The sequence below is a fragment of the Echeneis naucrates genome, chromosome 1 (assembly GCF_900963305.1).
Source record: "Echeneis naucrates chromosome 1, fEcheNa1.1, whole genome shotgun sequence".
In the NCBI taxonomy this organism is placed as follows: Eukaryota; Metazoa; Chordata; class Actinopteri; order Carangiformes; family Echeneidae; genus Echeneis; species Echeneis naucrates.
In genome coordinates, this window is record NC_042511.1 from 17,148,369 (window position 1) to 17,167,642 (window position 19,274).

At 39.6% G+C, this 19,274-nt stretch overlaps 1 protein-coding gene across 1 annotated transcript in view; it reads left to right on the forward strand.

Moving 5' to 3' along the window:
* The window catches only part of LOC115039575 (alpha-1,6-mannosylglycoprotein 6-beta-N-acetylglucosaminyltransferase B-like), a 102,583-nt gene that overhangs the window by 46,033 nt on the left and 37,276 nt on the right, over positions 1–19,274 (forward strand). Inside the window, exons 5-8 of the mRNA XM_029497312.1 lie at positions 2,776–2,852; positions 3,044–3,223; positions 5,064–5,228; positions 12,098–12,267. Coding sequence (XP_029353172.1) covers positions 2,776–2,852; positions 3,044–3,223; positions 5,064–5,228; positions 12,098–12,267 — 592 coding nt within the window. The remainder of the gene's footprint in view (positions 1–2,775; positions 2,853–3,043; positions 3,224–5,063; positions 5,229–12,097; positions 12,268–19,274) is intronic.

A 19,274-nucleotide genomic window follows, 5' to 3' on the forward strand; every position in this document is an offset into this window, starting at 1 on the left:
TCTTAGGTGCGCCTTATAGTGCGGAAAATACGGTAATTGGTGACCCTACATTTTCTGTAGGTGTGGAGTGGTTGTTTGTGTGTTGGTCCTGCGATGGCCTGGCAACCTGTCCAGGGTGACCCTGCCCTTGCCCCAAATTGAGCAGTGATCCAGCACCCCACTCGACCCAGAAACGGATAGGCTGTATAAGTTGAATGATGAATGAATGAATTAGTCTAAAGAGAAACTTGCTTATGCTGTAAGAACAAAATTGAACATGAATTATCAGGACATAAGTTGTAAGAACAATCAAAATTACCCGCCCAACACTTGTGACAGCGTATTTAGCATCAAACAAGCATAATATAGCTTTACAAACAATGCATAAATAAGCAGCACAGAGGTCCACAAATCTGGTGAGAAAGCAGAAAAAAACTATTGTTTCTACAAATGATATATGAAATATAATAAGGATACAAGTTAACTGTCAGTGTTACTTTCATTCCCTCTGGGGAGTCTGAACAGCCAGAAGATGTTGACGATGAGGTCTCACAATGTTTTCTTACAGTCTACTAACATAATATACACAGAGATCTGAACTGATGGAACAGAATTGCTGATGCAGCTCATAAGATATACATATATATATATATATTCTTTATTCTTTGTATTCTTGCAAATAAAAGGTAACTCAGTCTGTGTGTCGCTCCACTCGAGGCACAGTTGGTGTCCTGCACAGCTGTTAGCTTGCATTGGACCCAAGCTTTTATTGTTGCTGTTATTTACAAAAGAAATGGTAGAGAATACGAAACAGCTCTACAGATTTACACAGGCAGTGTAAGAGAGACACACTGGTGTAAATGAAGACGTCTAACTGACACAAATCATTTCTGACAACTTGCAAAAAAAAATACACTGGTGGCTGTTTCACTTACACTTCGTTGCACACAAAACATTAACCATTTAAAAATGCTTCTGCCTGAATAGATAGCATTAAAATAAAATAAAGTTGAAAAAATAAAACTGTTTTTATTTTTTTTTTTTTTTTCCCTCGCACTGACTTCACTGACTCAAATTCAAGCTGAATAAATACCGGGCTGACTTTAGTTTAATTTTATTTTTAAGGAATGTGATGTCATAGAAGATTAGTAAAGAGTTACAGATTATTTGTTGACTATACTGCATGTGTGTATGCTTCCAACCAACCATGCAGTTTTCTGTTGCCCTTGCACATTTAAAATGAAAAACCCAACCAATTTAAGGCCTGTGGCAGCCCTGAGGATACACACACACTTGTGCACACATAAACACTATTATAAGCAGTCTTGCCTCCTTATTCTCCTCTCACTTTTTCTCTCGAAGGTAATTGCCCAACTCTTTACATGAGAATAAATGAGCATTACATCTCCTTTTGCTTTTCCTACTGCATCTGCAGGGAGGACAGCACGCGCCAAAACACTGCTGCTTTTTCTAATCACAGATGAATTGAAACACTGCCAGCAGACTTTATTATCATTCGGCTCAGTGGCGTTTTATTTATCTCATGGTCAGGCATGTGCGAGAGGGCATGACAAGAGAAACAAAAAGACAGACGATGTGATTAGAAGTTCCTCCCCTGCGAGCACTGACGAGGCTTTTATATTTTATATTGGAGGAACAGCAGTCAAGTTTTTATCTAGTTAGTTGACCGCATGTCCAATTGTTGCTGCAGTGCTTGCTATTGTAATCATATTTGCAGGAAGTGTGTATCTGTGTGCATGTGTTTTCAGTCAATGGAGAGAGGCCCTGGGGAAGACTTATGTGGAGAAATGTCTCTTTTTCATTAGGCAAATGGATATAGACGGAGTCTGGAGAGAAGGCAAATTTGTTGGTCCAGAGAGAGAAAGAGGGAGAGAAGGGAGGGGTCTGAAAGACAGAGAAACTAGGAGCAAATGAAGCTGCATTGGTCCCTTCACAGACGATATCATTCCAGTTCTCTTTTTGTCACTCTCTTCCCATCTTTTCCTCACGTCAGCGGCAGAAAGGCAGTTAACTAAGTCAGTGGAGCAATTAATGCAGTGAGTGCAGCCTAAGTGAGTAGACACACTTGCGAGAATAACCCTAGGACGCTTGGCAGGAGTGAGAGACAGGCTGTGCTTCTTTGTCAGGCCCAGTGAATAGTGTGCACTGCAGTAGAGCAGATATGGCGCGATGCTGCGAAGGGGAAAGTGCAGGGATTTATGGACACCGATGGCACAAACAACATACGCTGGAAACAACGATGTTAAGGCAAAAAGCTGAGCGAGAGAGAGTATTCCAATAAAATGTCCATGAGCACATAAGGAGAAGCTGTTAATGTGAGTGATACTTTAACCTGGCATTTCTGTTGGGTCTGTGGGTCAAACAAGTTCATGTCTGCAATCATTTTATAAAAGTTCATTGATTAAAACCCAAATTTTAAAGAGGGTTTGCATGCACCATATGGTGCTAAATGAGCTGGTAGATAATATCACACTGGGTGATTGCAGTTGGAATCGTTAACTTCACTAGAGAATGATTATTCACATTAGAGCTAACTGATTTCAGGGAATAAAGCTATTGAGCCTATAGACTAATGAAGCAGCTTTGATTATGAGTAAAGCAACTTGTATTTCACTCACAATAAGCAAATATCGATTGATCATTCATGGCTTAATCTAAATAAATGAGTGAATCTTGGTGCATGACAAGGAAACTTCTGGAAGACGCCCAGCATGCAAAAAAATACATTAATGGTTTATTACCGATTGTGCAATTTCACTTACTCTGCCTTTTCAGTGGTGAGAGATGGGACATCAAGCCAATGTGAAGTACCAAGAGACCCACGCTTTCCAGAGTGTCCTGGGAAAGTCGATGTAAGTGATAAATTTATATTTAAAGGAGAGCAGATGTACCTAATGTTACACTGAAAGTTATATTATTAATATTATTATTATAGTTCTTTTTTCACATTTCATACTGTAATCACTTGACCTGGAAGCAAATATTCATCGACACTGAAGTGATTATGCTTTTTTTTTTTTTTTTCCATCCTTTTTTTGTACAGTGGATGCGTGCCCGTTGGACATCAGATCCATGCTATGCTTTCTACGGTGTCGACGGTTCAGACTGCTCCTTCCTCATCTACCTGAGTGAAGTAGAGTGGTTCTGCCCACCACTGGCTTGGAGAAACCACAGCAGGACCCCCATACAGCATGCACAGCAGGCAAAGGCTCCCAAGAGACAGGTGAGAAGATTGCAGACAAGCATGTTCAAGGTGAATATGACAAAGCTTCCAAAAATAAAAGCACAAAAAACTAAACAAATAAGGGGAAAACCATTTTGGTAGGTAGATCTCAGCCAAGTCAAGGTCACCAGTTCAGAACAAAATCATCCTTGCAGTATATACAGTTCAAAAGCTATGGAAAGGTAAAGAACTTCCAGTAATGAAAGTAAATACATTTGAATTGTTGAGGTGATTCTGTTGCCACAAAAAATGATCTGAGTTACAGTTTCCCCTGCTCAGTCACATCTTTCCACCTACCACCAAAAGTAAATTCACAATACACACCCACCCCTCTGCCCAAATGCCACCCTTCAAGCTTTTCAGACTTGAATTCTTCTAAATATAATTTCACTGAGACCAAAGGCTGAAGCTTTATTAGAAATATGGCTATTTTTGCCGTCTCTGCTATTGACCGCATATCTTTGCCTTTGTATTTTCTACTTTAGACAACCAATAATAACAAATTTGAAAAAACAAGAAAACGCAAACATCCTTTTAGGAGCTTCACCAAGAGTACATACAATCCAGTAAGCTTAGTTCACTGAAAGGGAGCTTTATTAGAAATATGCCTATTTTCTCTGTCTGCTATTGATCATATATCATTGCCTTTTGTCTTCTTTTTTTACAGAAAATTGGTTGGTTAACAATGGTCATTGAATTGCCAATCACGCCTCCATATATCACTCAAAAGAGGGAGAGGAGCAGTCCTTTTGCTCATAATGCGCTGTTCAGTAATGGGAGTGTAAGCAGATTACCCCCATTACTATATACCAGTTAACCTTCAACCGACCCTTTTTCCCTCTCTGCTAATTAAAACAGGTCTCATCCCCCTCGTCATTATCTTCTCCCCTATATTTTTCCTCAACATTGACTTTGAGGTCATTGAGCGCACTAAAACTTTCAGTCTTTATAGACACACACACACACGCAGACTATCATAATACATGTTAGTTGCCCATTTAAGTATTTATTTTTCGTTAACTAATCTACTGACTTTGTGTGGATAAAGTCAGAGTTTGTCTTCCCCGCTCCCTCTTTATAACATAATATTGATTGTGTTTGATTGCAGGACAGTAGAGGGGTCTATATTTTAATATTAAACACTTTTTTCCAATGTAGCTGAAGACGCCCTCTGAAGCAAATTTTGCACAATGACTATAAAGTGTTTTAAATTTGGGATTGTTCCCAGCTACTGACACTTTCTCTGTTTTTTTTTTTTGTTTGCAAATAATAAGCAATATTTCCCTCATACCCTGTAAGTGCACTGTGGATTAGTCCCTGTGTTATTTGCTGATAAGCTTATAAGCTGAGTCAAGGCTGTTTCAAAAAGAAATAATGTGTTGCTGTTTACAGCACAGAGGTGCATGTTGCATACATGTAACTGAGCATTTATTGACAAAGAAAATGTTCCATCATGTTTTCGTAGTTTTCCAGAGACTACAGAATCGCATTGTGATATCAGGAGAAGACTCGCGTGCAAAGGTTACATCAGTTGATGTCTGTAGAGATGCAGATGACATCATTTATAACTTACTTTCAGCTGCTTTGCAGTCTAGTCTAGAATTCAAGCTATTAATAAAAAAAGAAAATAAAAACGGAGACACTATAGCTTCACTGGTGGCTCTGTTAGGATTCATCCTCAGGGTGTCTGTACAAAGTAACCCACACTGACCCCCCCAGCACTCAGGCCACATGGGAGTAACGATGCAAGAATGAAAAATATTCAGTATAATGTCCACCTTCTTACACTTAACCTTTCCATTTTTCCTTTTGCTTTCCTTCAATGACCCACTCTCCTCAGGCGGCTTTCCGCACAGACCTCTCCGTACTCCTGGACCAAGTTGGGACAGGAAAGGAATCACTCAGCTTCATGAAGCGGAGAATCCGTCGTCTTGCACAACAGTGGGCAACAGCCGCCAACCGCCTGGATGCCAAACTAGAGCAACAATGGAGAGACCAGAAGAAAGTAAGAGAAAGAGTGGGGACACAGCTGGATATAAAAAGCATTAACACGCAAAGTGTGCCTTACACTACCAAACAATGCAGTCTAATACAAATGTAAATTTGTACTAAGTCATGCTAGTGCTAAAATAAGTGTATAACAGTTATGCCTCAAGAAAAAGATGTCAAAAAAGATTTGTGGCTGGCTGCAAGCTGTCGAGGTGTCAAATGGCCGCTTGGGATTTGATCCTTTCCCACTAGACTCACATGTTGTTATTCCCACCTTGACAGCAAAAATAAATGATGGCTGACAGCTGTACAGCATGCATCAAAATCTCAACTCTTTTCAACTATTTTTGGATTAGGTGGGTGTTGGGAGGGGGGTGATTATTATTATTATTATTATTATCAATATTAATATTATTATTATTATTATTATTATTATTATTATTATTATTATTATAATAATAATAATAATAATAATAATAATAATAATAATAATAAATAAAGCACTGACAGCAGTGTATCTCATTCTTAGCTTCAAAATTGCTCCGAGATTTATAACGTGAACGCTATAGCCTTCTTTATTTCCAGTCTATGGGTTAGAAAAAAAACCCCAAAACATTTCATCTCAAACTCAAGAGAATCACTGTTTTCCGCTCAAGTAGTTTGGCATAAAAAGCCTTTTCAGTCTTGAAGACTCTCCTTCTAAGAACAAATGATCATACAGGATAGGAGAAAATCATAGAACAGGAAATTATGTGTTGCCATTATTCTTCTGGTGTGTTGTATATAACAATTCAAAGATAGTTTTCAATTATAATGTGAACTTGTTATACCTCATTTTGGCTAGCAGTAAAATTGTGTGGAAGCACAGTGATAAGAAAGAAGGATGATAGAGGAAGCAAAATAAAGAAAGAAAGAGGAGATTAAAAAAAGGAAATAAAAACAGAGAGCGGGTATAAGAGATGATGATGTGTGATTAGTAATATGACAAGATATCTAGCATGTGCTGGGGCCTGAGAGTGAAGAATGAGATGAGAAAGGAAGGACAAGATGGGGATGGATGGTAGTGGGGAAGGATACTGTAGAATATGGATTAGGGAAAAGCCTGATGGGGACAGAGATAGAGAGTCATGAAGCACAGCTGAGAAGAGGAAACAATGTAAGTTAGATGGCCATTGCTCTCTTGGATATTGGCAATGCCATTAAAATTGGTTGAAAGACCAAAGGTGGAATTTAATGTCCAATGTCCAAATGTCAACAAAAGCACGATGTAAATAAAACTTACAGTCTTGGAAACTCTCTGCTTCATGTAACCTTTCACAGCAGCACATTATAGCTGTGATAAGCCTTATCCTGCCTTTTCCTCCTCTAGGATGACTCATCATCTTCTGTTAAAGAAATTAATGGTAGATGAAGTTAATGTGAGAAGGCGGATTGAGCACACATTCTGCCTCTTCTTTCCAAAATGTTTCTCTCTGCCCCCATCTCCTTTCAAAATAAGTTAACAAGGATGGAGATGGTCCTCTGTTACTGTGATTGATGTTTTCCTTTCTTGGAGAGCATCGAAGGGATTTGTTATCCTCAATCATGATTCCGTGACTGCTTGAACAGCCTATATGCCTCACAAATGTGCTGCTGCTATCTGAAGAGCAGATGTCCTGGTGTTTTTTAGAGTTAGCTTTGGCTGTCAAAAGCTGTTAATCCTTATAATTAGAAACAGAAGTAAAAATATGTGCATTTGTCTGCCTGTTTAGGTTGTGTACGTGTGTGTGTGTGTGTGTGTATGGATGCGTGTGTTGCACTGCTAATTGGATATCACTGCAATAAAAGCCAAGGGCAAAATCACATCCATTTTATTTGAAAATGAAATCACAGTGTTTTACCATTTGTCTCTTACTTTTTTCACCAGGGAGGAAGATTAATTTAAACTTAAAAACTGTCAGTTATTTCAACATTGAGAAGGGGAACAGTGTTTGGTTTTAATTAGGATCGACCTCTGCAAATAAAACACCAAAAAACAACAAACAGGTGTGAATTGACTGTAGTCATGTATACGCCTAACCTTTGCCTTTGAAAAAATTCCCACTTGCACTGGCAGGGTTAGCATTCTGCTTGAGTGTGCAGCCTTTACAATTCCAGTGGGGCTCTGTTGATTCAGCTCTGTTTCCTTGTTTAACTTTCTCTTTGATTGTAAGCGGAGTAGATATTTATTCAGAAAATGAATACATTAGTGGAGTAGAGGGGGAAACATGGGGGGGGGGCAAAGGATGGTGAAGGAGAGGAAAATTTGAGAAAAAGAAAGATGATTCTTTTGCAGCAGACTCAAGGGCAGGAGACAGAAGCTGTGTATGTGTGTGTGTGTGTGTGTGTGTGTGTGTGTGTGTGTGTGTGTGTGTGTGCATGCATAAGCGTGACAAAGGAAACCTAAGAAGTCTTCAACACTTCTTTGAGCTGTGCTACTGCTAATGTAAACAGAAGCTTCTAAAATAAATTCCTAAAATAGATAAATTCCTCCCAAACAAACTCCAAGGAGAACCCACTGTAGAGCCCAACCAGGGAGTAAGCTCTAGATAAACAACATTAAACATGCAATGGACATCGCAACAAAATCACCATAGCACAACCTACACACCTAAGCACACAAGCCACAAAATACAACCGCAACACTTACTTAAACAGATTCACAGTCAGTCCCAAAGTGTCTCCCTCTAGCAACTTAGTCTACTAGAAATTCTGGAAATATGAGGACATAGCCTGAACAATATTTAAACAGCAGAAGAAAAATTCAACTGTTGAATTTATTTGAGAGGGAAAGGCTTCATTGGAGTTTTTTTTTGTTTTTTTTTTTTACCTTCTTGTTTGATGAAAAAGAGGAAGTCTGTGTTAAATATTCGTAGAAATCTTATTTTCTACCTTTTCCCTCAGTGCTTGTGAAGTTCAGAAAGAATACAATTAACCTTTTGCTGCACTTCACTTTCAAAGACGTTATATATTTGAGAACACTCTGTTTCCCAGTGTTGTTATCAGACTTAATCAAAAGTCTGGGTCAGCCCATTCACCCATGGATCGTTTTGTAAATAAATATAGCATAAATCCAGTTCCTGTTCTCCTTTTTTTCTGCATATCTAAGCAGACATAGTCAGCTGTCAGCTGTGGCACAATGGAAAGACTTAAAGATACTGAATTGATCCTATTAACCCTTGACAGTGTTTTCACGGCATGTCTGCTGGTAGTAAGCATGACAGCAAGTGACTTTGCATGCGTCTGTTGTCTGCTTGGTGTGCACTGAGCATGCACATTTGTCGGCATATGCCAAACAGCTCATTTCCGTTCTCGCTGTATCTGGCCTCATGAGTGCTAATTGGTCTCTGACTGATGAAGTGCAGAGATTGGAGAAGATGAATGTAGGATATGGAAGGTGAAATGAGGAGGTAGAATTGGGGATAGAGGCAGTGGAGGAAGCAGGTAGGACCAACATGACAACAAGGGAGAGAGGAAAGACGTGAAAAGAAATACCGAAGGGAAAGTAGTCTGGAAAGGTGGATGGGAGAGAAGGTGAAATTAAGGGGAGAGTAGTGATGGCTGGCACTGCCAGCTTGTAGTGCCACCCGTGGCCTTCCATCAGACAGCTGCAACCTTCACAAGGGCGACAGTGCATGAGCAGACAGGGTCACACACACTCAAACACACATGCGTTCATACAAAGTCTTAGGCATACAGATGCTGCATCATTAACATTCTTCTGCTGTTAGCCTGTTAGGGATGAGTGCAGAGGATCGGAGCAATGGGCTGGTACCACATCCTTGTGAGCCATTTTTACTCCTTGGCTCTCATTTGTGCCCACCAAGGACTTTCCAAGGACTCTTATTTCAGCAACCAATAGTATTACATTAAAAACAGTACATGAAAGACAAAAGATTTTCTTGCTCAACTTATCGCAGTTAAATAATCCAGAAAAACATTCAGTATCAGGAACCAGTATTAGAAAATGGCCTTGATTAGCAACAGTAGAGTTTTGCGAAAAGGACGGTTCATGAAAATATATGCAAGTAACATTTGAAATGCAAGTGAGACAGTGCCTCGTTATCATATTTTCTGTCTGTCTGTCCCAGTGGGTGTTCTTGTTCACTTCCCATGGGACACTAAGAGTAGAGAGCAGTTTAGCATCCCGTTGAGAATCCCGCAAGCTCAGGGCAACTGCGCAGGCATCCACGCTGAACACACACCAACATCCGCACAACGTATACGCAGGAGTTCATTGATGTATTTTATGTTAAACCTAAAAACATACAAACAAACAAAAACGAGCCTAATTTCCCAATCCCTCTGCACACGCTCACACGCGCACACACACACACACACACACAGAGTACCATAAGTCCACTACATGAGGCAGCTGGTCATGATACAGGAACTTATGAAGTAGTGCACTTTAGCATCAGAGTTGCTCCCTCTGTTGTACACCTCTCTTTAAATGCCTTTCCTCTACCCGTTCATCTTCAAGCAAGTGCATGAGCAAATATGCATGATTGTGTTGGCAGCAAGTGTATGTACCGGTGATCTGCACAGAAAAACAGTGCAAACCACCCACACCCGGCTCCCTCTCATCTCCGCTCAAGCTATTGATTCCTACTCTGTGACATAAAGGTTACCTCTCCAGCGGTGCTCTGATATGTTTCATTGAACTCTACTCTAATTTTGTTCCCATATGGCAGAATTAACATTAGCAAATGAAGATAAATACTGCCTATTAGAGGGGAAGTGAAATCCCTCCTCTGCAGTTAAAATCTAGAGTGGAAGTTGCCAGGTTTTTTTGCAAAGCACTCTTACCTCTTTCCTCATTAACTTTGCATTACTGTGTGGATGCCAGTTTTACCAAGTCCAATCCACAGTTATTCAGCTCTGTGATATTTCTCATATTTATTTAGCAGTTTTGCTTCTGCCAGGATACAAAATTCAGCTCCTTCTGTCTCCATTTTTTGCATATGCGCCAAGGTTTGTGTGATGCGCCCTCACAGCCACCAACACCACCAAGTCAAGAGAGTGAATAGTGTTAGTGCCATGAATTCTCACTCTTGCCATCTGCCACACAAACTGTAATTAAATTTCACTTATCTTTTTTATGAAGCAGAAGTTAATAGAGCTGGCTTATTAAATCAGTGGATTTTTCATGCCAGCTGGATTCTCACTGGAGCTTGACTCTGCTGCGTACACACTATTATCCAGTGTTTTACACACATTTTGTACACATTAACCATGGGACAACAATGGAATGAGCAACATTTTTGCAGTTTGTTTACAACTATAACACACAATCTCTCCCAACTGTATGAAAAAATATACTTCTTGTTGCTTCTTCAAGTTAGTTCTCCTCACATTTTTTTATGTTTTTCTCTCAATTGCCATCATCCAGACAAGGTTCCAGCTCCATGCTCTTGAAGCATGTGATATATTGGGGAAGTGTGTCTGTTAGGTGTGTCTGTGTCACCAGCCCCTTCAGTAAATTAGCGCAAACTAACTCGAGAGGAGAGAGGTAATAAGAGAGTACAATGGAGCACTCTTGCAAAAAGCTCTTCAAAGCTTTTCATCAGGGAGGTGTAGCGAGCAATCGCCATCGAAACTCAAAACTTTCTGGCCAACTCTGCACAGTTGACCCTAAGCTCATTATGTATGTTGCATGGTGAATGTTGTGGGCCCCATTTGCCAGCAAAAGCAGCAGGAGGTGTGCATGCTGCGTTAGCTAATCAGGATTACTCCACAGAGGAACATTTGGACATGGCTCTGTCTAATCCACTGTGCACAGCAACGTGCTGCTCATTTCTCGGTGGGTTGCACTAATTATGCACTTGCAAGGTGCACATGCGTGACAGAACTCTAGCCTGTAATTGCAAGGTTGCATAATAGAAATACATATTAACTGTGGTAATTCCTTCATGTGTGTTAAAACATAGAAATTAGTTGCAGCAGTGATCTGTGTAGATATTTTGTGCTTATCAGGTGTGCTGTGCAATATACTCCACAATGATGGGTTTTTAGATGTCCGTTCAATTGCATTGGTGCATGAGAGGATAATTCATTGAGGATTTCAAAGAATTACTTTTTAGTTTCCATAATTTCCTTTTAGAAGAGTGAAGTCCTAATGATTCTAATCCTCAAACTCATTAAAACACTTTGAACTGCAGAGGCTTAACTTTCAAGGAGCTTAACTTTACTCAGAATGCACACATGGTGGTTGTAAATAATGTAAAATAAATCAGATTTAATTAAATGTACTTTCAAATGTGCATATTATGCATAATGAGAATGATTAAAACCTCCAAAAATGTAAATTTCATAGAAACATTCTGATGCATGTTGAGAAATCGCTGGATGTTTACAGGCTTATTTAGAGTAACAGGCAAACACACTCATTAAATTGAGTTATTCTTAGTTTGGGTATTGAAGTTCTAAACTCTTCTTAGTTCAGACAGTGGTAACTAACAAAGGCAGTACAGCTTCATATTATGATAAATGTTATTTTATACATCTTATACACATTCTGCCATTTTCATTACTGTTAGTTAAAAAAATAAATATAGATTTTATTACAATCCTGACTCCATAAACATAGAAACAAACACAGACTGTTGTATGAGTTTTGAGGAAACGATTGTGCAGGTAAATGTGAAGCTGTCCTGTGCAGTGAGGGATTATGAGTGACATAGCAGATGAACTAACTAACTAACCTAATCCTGGTTGAAATTGTGGGTTTATCGTTGTTGATATTTTTGCTACATTGGCTTTAGCTGTTCACTATGTTCTTAGAGCTCGGCGATTATTTTAATGAGTGAGATGAATTTATAATTAACAGAAATATTGGTCATTTATTTCCACTCTGTCTTTCTTCAGATTTTGGTCCATGTGGGCTTCCTAACAGAAGAGTCTGGAGATGTGTTCAGTCCCAAGGTACTTAAGGGGGGCCCATTAGGAGAGATGGTCCAGTGGGCTGACATCCTCACTGCCCTTCATGTTCTGGGACATAACCTGAAGATCTCCATGTCTGTGAAGGAGCTGCAGGGGTAAGTTCCTATGTGTTAAAAATACCAAAACTGGCTTTAGTAATGGCACAAAATAAAAAATAACAGACATGGTATAATTTCCCTATACCTAAGATAACTCCTTGCAATAAACTATTTTTTATTTCACTGTGGAGAAGAATACGTTATGAGTTCAACTTGTTTCACTGTCAAGACTACAAACATCAAACCTGCCAAGAATGTGAAAGTAGCATCAAATATGAGAACTGTTGCTGATCAAATTTGTCCTGAAAACCATAATAAAGTTCTATCTGAGATGGCGAGTAGAGCACCCTGTGAGTGACATTTGACTTCTGTAAACCAATTACACTATGTCAACATGAGAATTGTTCAGATAAAGAAACATGTTTGCTTTGAGCAAAAAAATTTTATTGATTTCCAAGGTCAAGGCCATGAGTAATAACCGTTTAATAACAAAGCATTTTTAACAACTAAATTTTTTGATTTGAAAAATGTTACTTTCATTAGTGTTGGTATTACATGTGCTGTGATGATTTTTCCCACTTAAGCCAAAGATCAGGCATGAAGGCTCTAAGGTCCTGTTGATATATTTGTCGCTATTGACCCCTTATTGATGCGCTCCACAGCTTTCTGTCAGTGTGACTGCGTTGGTGTGTCTTTTTATCCCCTGCGTCAGCATGCTTACATGTTTCTGCTGACGGATACAGCTGTAGAGCCAACCCACTCACCCACTCGCACACATACGCAGATGAGTTGATGGATGTAAATCTATCCTGTTGGGAAAGATCCCTCAGGCTTGTTCTGTTCAGCCTATGCAATATCTGCTTCATGGCCGAGACTGAATAAATCACAGAGACTGTCAGAGTGAAGATGGATGGCAAATGTTGAACAGCAAAATTACGAATTGGTGTGAGTTTAAGACAACAGCTGATCCAAACTGTGGACGGGCGGCGGTTTTTTTCAGCCTTGAATGGGCCCATGCTCTTTCTGCCATCACTGATCACTGCAATGACACAGGTAGGGTTTATCAATCAATATTATGATGTCTGGAAAGACCCCACAATACTCTACATTTGAGCATTGCCTGCAACAACTCCCACAAATCATGAAAGAAATATCGCACTGATTTTCAGCCTTTGGCAGTCATTTTGTAGACATATAACACCTCTGCAGAGAGCAAGAGAGAGTGGGAAAATCTACAGGAATTGTGTACTTAAAAAATGAGTTCAGAGATGGCAGGGACAGGCACAAAGCTAAGTTCAGCTGTCAGATTTGAAATGTATGGCAAGATTGTTTTTACAGCACGTGTGACACTGTAGTATCCTGGGACCCACATTTTGAAATTGGTATTTCTCACAACCCAGGCTGTGATGTTTTCTGCAACTGTGCAGCATAATCTAACATACCAGCATGAAGAATTATTTCATCTACCTCGCCCACATGGAATGGCTTTGGAAGGAAAAATAGCTTTTACCTTTGGATTACTTGGGGAATCAGTCTAATCTTTCTCTAGACTGCGCTTTCGATCGTTACTGAGTCTTGTGATAAAGCACTGGCATGAGAAATAGCGCATCAACTTAGGTCCCTGAAGTCAGTGCTTCTACATGGCTTGCTGCCGGGAAGTGAAATGGAAGCTTTATGCAGTGTGTCCAGTCAGCTTTCTGTTTATGTGTTACTTTTTTGCTCTCACACTTTTCATTTTCTTTGCTTTCATTAAGAAAAAATTGTGTGATTTAAGATGGAACCAATGAGATAGCGCAGTTCATCACAGTTTAACTGTTAAACAATAATGGAGTGTGCACATCATCTTCGAGTTTTGTTAAATTTTGACTGCTGAAAATCTGTTCCTCTCTTTATTGAAGCTTCTCAGCTATGCCTTTGTATATTTTGGGCCTCACTTAATCACAGCATGCTATGTACGATCTGTTTTATTGCTGAGGGGGTAAAAGCATTTTTATTTTTGTGTCTCAGTTTCACCAATGGACTTTCACATTGGCTTGTACGCTTGGCAACACGTAGTGCAGATGTAAACATCACTGTTGGTCAGTAAACGTACAAGAAAAGGGGAAGCTGTATTGATTGCCCGCCGCCCTGTTGAACGTCTTACAGTCAACAAATTTCACACACAGAATCAAGTGCAAAATAACACCAAAAAATGTCAAGATTGTTTGATGTTTTCCATTGATATGTATTGCTGCTGATGGTGATTCATTGTGATTTGAAGTGAAAAGTACTGTCTGCCATTGTGACGGACGTAAAGATGCTCACTGGCAGATATGCCTGTCTCACTGAATTGTTTTAGGTACATCTTTCATAATATTTGAAAGCTTGTCACATGTAGAAATACAGTGCTGTGAAAAAGTATTTGCCCCCTTCCCGATTTCGTACTTTTTTGCATGTGTGTCACACTCAACTCTTTCAGATCATCAAACAAATTTAAATATTAAACTAAGATAACCCAAGTAAACATAAAATGCATATTTTTTCTGTGATGATTTTTTGTTAAGAGAAAAATACTATCCAAATCTACATGATCCTGTGTGGAAAAAGTAACTGCCCCCCTTGTTAAATGATGTGGTAACTGTGATTAATCATATTATTGTGGAAAGCTGAGTTCAATTTCATAGCCACACCCAGGCATGATTGCTGCCAGACCTTTCAAATCAAGAGATCACTTAAATAGAACCTGTCTGACAAGGTGAAGTAGGCCATATTGAACCCAAGACATCATGCTGCGATGCAAAGAAATTCAGGCGCAGACAAGAAGAAAAGTAATTGACATGTCTCAGTCTGGAAAAGGTTACAAAGCCATTTCTAAATCTTAGGGACTCCAGGGAACCACGGTGACAGCCATTATCCACAAATGGATTCATCCTGTTACATCTGGCGTAAAATGAACACAGCATTTGATTAAAAAGAACATCATGCTATCAGTGAAACATGGTGGTGATAGTGTCATGGTTTGGGGCTGCTTCAGGACCTGGACGACTTGCTGTGATTGAAGGAACCATGAACTCTGCTTTCTTCCAACAAATCCTGAAGGGGAATGTCTGGCCATCAGTTCGTGACCTCAAGCTGAAGCGCACTTCTGCAGCAGGACAATGATCCAAAGCACACCAGGAAGTCCACTTCTGAATGGCTTACAAAAACAAAATGAGGGTTTTGGAGTGGCCTCGTCAAAGTCCAGCCCTGACCCAATTGAGATACTCTGGCATGACCTTAAAAAGGCGGTTCATGCTTGGAAACCCACCAATGTGGCTGATTTAAAACAATTCTGCAAAGAAGAGTGGGCCCAAATTCCTCCACAGCGACGTGAAAGACTCATTGCCAGTTATTGCAAATGCTTGACTGCAGAAGAGTGACAAGGGTGCAAAAAAGTAAAATCTGTAAGGGGGCAAATACTTTTTATTTTAAATGACACTTAAATTATGAAGTTTCAGATTTCTTTCAACATGATTTAATTTGTTTACAATAGTTTCTTTCACTTATTGCCAATAAAGTAGGCAAAGACGAGACGTTGGACTTGTTGAACTTGGTGGACGGATGGACAAAACCAGACAGACAAAGATGCTGTCAGGCACACAAAATACAGGAAAATTAATTGACAATCTGGATGGGTAGGCCAACCGAGGCAAAATCAGACATTCAGACAACAACTGCTCAAAAGACACTGCTGGAAGTTGAGTCCAAACAGATTTGGAAACTGCTTTGTTTTGCTTTGGGCAACAAAGAAGTTCGAACAAAAGTGAGCAAAATGTTCTGGGGCCCATTGACCTCCCCAGTTCTTGAAATCCACGGTGTGTGTCCATGTGTGTGCACATTGTCTAAGATGCATTGGTCTCATAGCCTTAGCTGAGAGTTGTGATAGGATGAGAAAGGAAGGAAATTGGCCACTGAGGGGCTGATTAAGGCTAGACTTATGTTACTGTACAGGACATATATCCAGGTTTGTAGTTTCTAGTCAGTATTGTGGTCAGTTTGCTGGACATCATTCACCCGGGATAAATGAAAAGAGAGACTCGATACAGTACTTTGGCTCACCGACAATAGCTGAGAATAAAACTAAGCCACTGTATAGAGGCTAAAACAAGTGATCTTGTTGACAGTGAGCAACACAGTTATACAACTGTTAAGTGACTGATTTCTAAAGATGGTGATGAGCAATGCTCTAGATGTCAGTTTTCTGTGCTCTATAAATGTTTTGTGGCCAGTGGGATGTAACAACGCTGGCAATGATGAACTTCTGGTCACAACTTTTCTATGACAAGTTGCGACCAGAGAATATACACTTACCGAGATATCTGCTGATCTTATCTGCTGAGAAGCATGAGAATATAAGGAACCCATTGAGGAAAAAAGGGGAAGACGAGAGTACAGCAAAGTGCTGAGTTTGCATATGTGTTCTTTGGCCAGGAGTCTTGTTATTCAAATATGTAAATAACGGTTCTCAGTGATGGATTTCTTTGAAGGCTCGCTGATGAATGCCCTTTCTTTGTTTTGAATTTTGGACTCATTTATGTACAGAGCAGAAATTAAAATTTCACCACTTTCTTGCCCACACACAACAGCACACAAACATGAATCAATTCAGTGCAGCTTTGTGCTTCTCTCCCTCTCTGCTGACTTTGCAGTGCTCACAAAGTGGGCTAACTGAGCAATCTGACAAGCTGAATTCAGTGCCAATTACATTGGGAAGGCACCTGAGATGCATTAATTTGAAAAAGAGAAAAGACAGGACTCAGTCTCCTCTGATTCACAGATTGGAGGGTCTCGATCACTGAGGAGGAGCCGTCGTTGTGGGGTGGAAGGTCCAGTCTCTAATCTAAAGAGATGTTAAAGATTTAAAAGGTTCAGTTTAACTTAAAGATGAAAGTATTTGGTTCAGGATGAAAAGTTACAGCCTTTTGCAGTGTGACAAACTTTGTAGAAAGAACAAGTCATTATACGGTCATGTCATCTGGAAGAACAACTGTCCTTCACCTGCTGCTCCACAGCGTTTCGTGACATACCATACACAGAGCTCAAGTGGTTTGCATAGTTTGATATGCCTCCCCAGTATATGTTTGACATGCAGCATTATTGGACAGTGGAAAAGGGTGATGTGAAAACTGTTTAAGTGTTAATGTCAGCAGCTTTCATTAGATTATTTCTGAACACATTCCTTAATAAATGTAAAAAAAAAAATTGTCCATTATATTTATATTCCTATTACTATGTTTATGGATAATATCTAACAGTATTACCAATGTTACCATTACTTGAAAACCCAAACAAAGAATATTATCTCCGATCAGGAAAGTCGCAGCGGTTTCCTTGCACTGTCAATTTGTTCTGTCCCTTCATATGCTTACATCTCATCCTTTAGACTTTATGTGTCGTTTTTGCAGTCTCATCCCACTTGCAGGTACCGTCTCAGTTGTCATGGAGCTCAAACTCTGGGCTCGCTGGGTTTGGAGGTGGGGAAACAGAAGTAACCGTCATTCAGCACCATCAGTTCAGAAAGCAGAAGTAAGGGATGTAAAAGCTTCAAGTCTCCTTTGTCCTTGGCATGGGCTAAAATTTGGATAGTGCAACTGGTCAAACAAAAGGCTGACAGCAGGGATTCGGATCCATTCAAAACTTCCTCTCACATTTGCAGGGGTGTTCTGAGCACGACAGAAATCATCTTTTTTGGCCATACTGCAGCAGCCTTCGACTGACTGACTGATCATATTCCCACCATTGATGAGTCAAATGCCACATGACTGAGTTTTCCAATTAGCCATTGCACTTTCAACATGATTTTTTTGCGAACAGTTTCTTTTTTACAGGCATGTGTAGCGTGTCAACTAAGTGCATTTGTCGTTAGATCCCTGAAAACAGGACCCGGCTAGTATCCAAACCACTGAAGTAGGCAGAGAAATAAATAAACCGAGGGTACACTGAGGAAGAGAGAGCAGGTGATAGCAGCAGTTGGTAACTGAATTAAACTGACGATAATTTATAGAAAGTAGTATATAAAAAATAGGATTATTTTAGCAATAAAATTGTGGAGAGAAATAAAGGTTTTCTGCTAGAGTGCTTTTAGTTTGAATTAATTATATGTGTTTGGAGTTTGTATTCACATGTCTCAGTCATTTTTTGAGGGAATACAGTTCAAACCTGTTGTGGAATCAGGAATTTAGCAGCTACTACCTAGAAATGGCTACTGAGAGCTTTTGGTTAATGTGCAGCACAGAAGGTGGGGATGAAGCAAACAGATACAATAACTAGAATCTGATTAGTTGGAACCAACTAGGCTGAATACACACACACAATGTAATAACATTTTTTTACTGCGTCGTCCATGACAGTTTTCAACTATGTTCTTAATTTTAGACATTGGCCAAACACAATCAAATCAAATCAAATCAAATCAGATTTATTTGTATAGCGCCAAATCATAACAAAGTTACATCAAGGCACTTTACATATAGAGCAGGTCTAGAACAAACTCTTTATAAATTTATTTAATTATTATATTCGTATATTCGTGCAGCAGTGTTCTGAATCAACTGAAGGCCTTTTAGAGATTTGTTTGGACATCCAGATAGTAATGAGTTACAGTAGTCCAGCCTAGAAGTTACAAATGCATGGACTAGTTTTTCTGCATCATCCTGAGAAAGGATGTTTCTGATTCTGAAGGACATGTCCTGGTCAAAAATTACTCCAAGGTTTCTTACAGTGGAGCTGGAAGCCAAAGTAATGCCGTCCAGACTGATGAGATGATTAGATAGTATTTTTCTGAGGTGCTTAGGACCGAGTATAATAACTTCTGTTTTGTCAGAGTTGAGAAGTAAAATATTTCCAGTCATCCAGACTTTTATGTCTTCAAGACATGCCTGCAGTCTGACTATCTGAGTGACTTCATTTGGCTTCATTGATAGGTACAGCTGAGTATCGTCTGTGTAGCAGTGGAAGTTGATGCTGTGTTTCCTGATAATGTTGCCTAGAGGAAGCAGTAAGCGTAAAGCGTAAAGAGGATTGGTCCAAGTACCGAACCCTGCGGG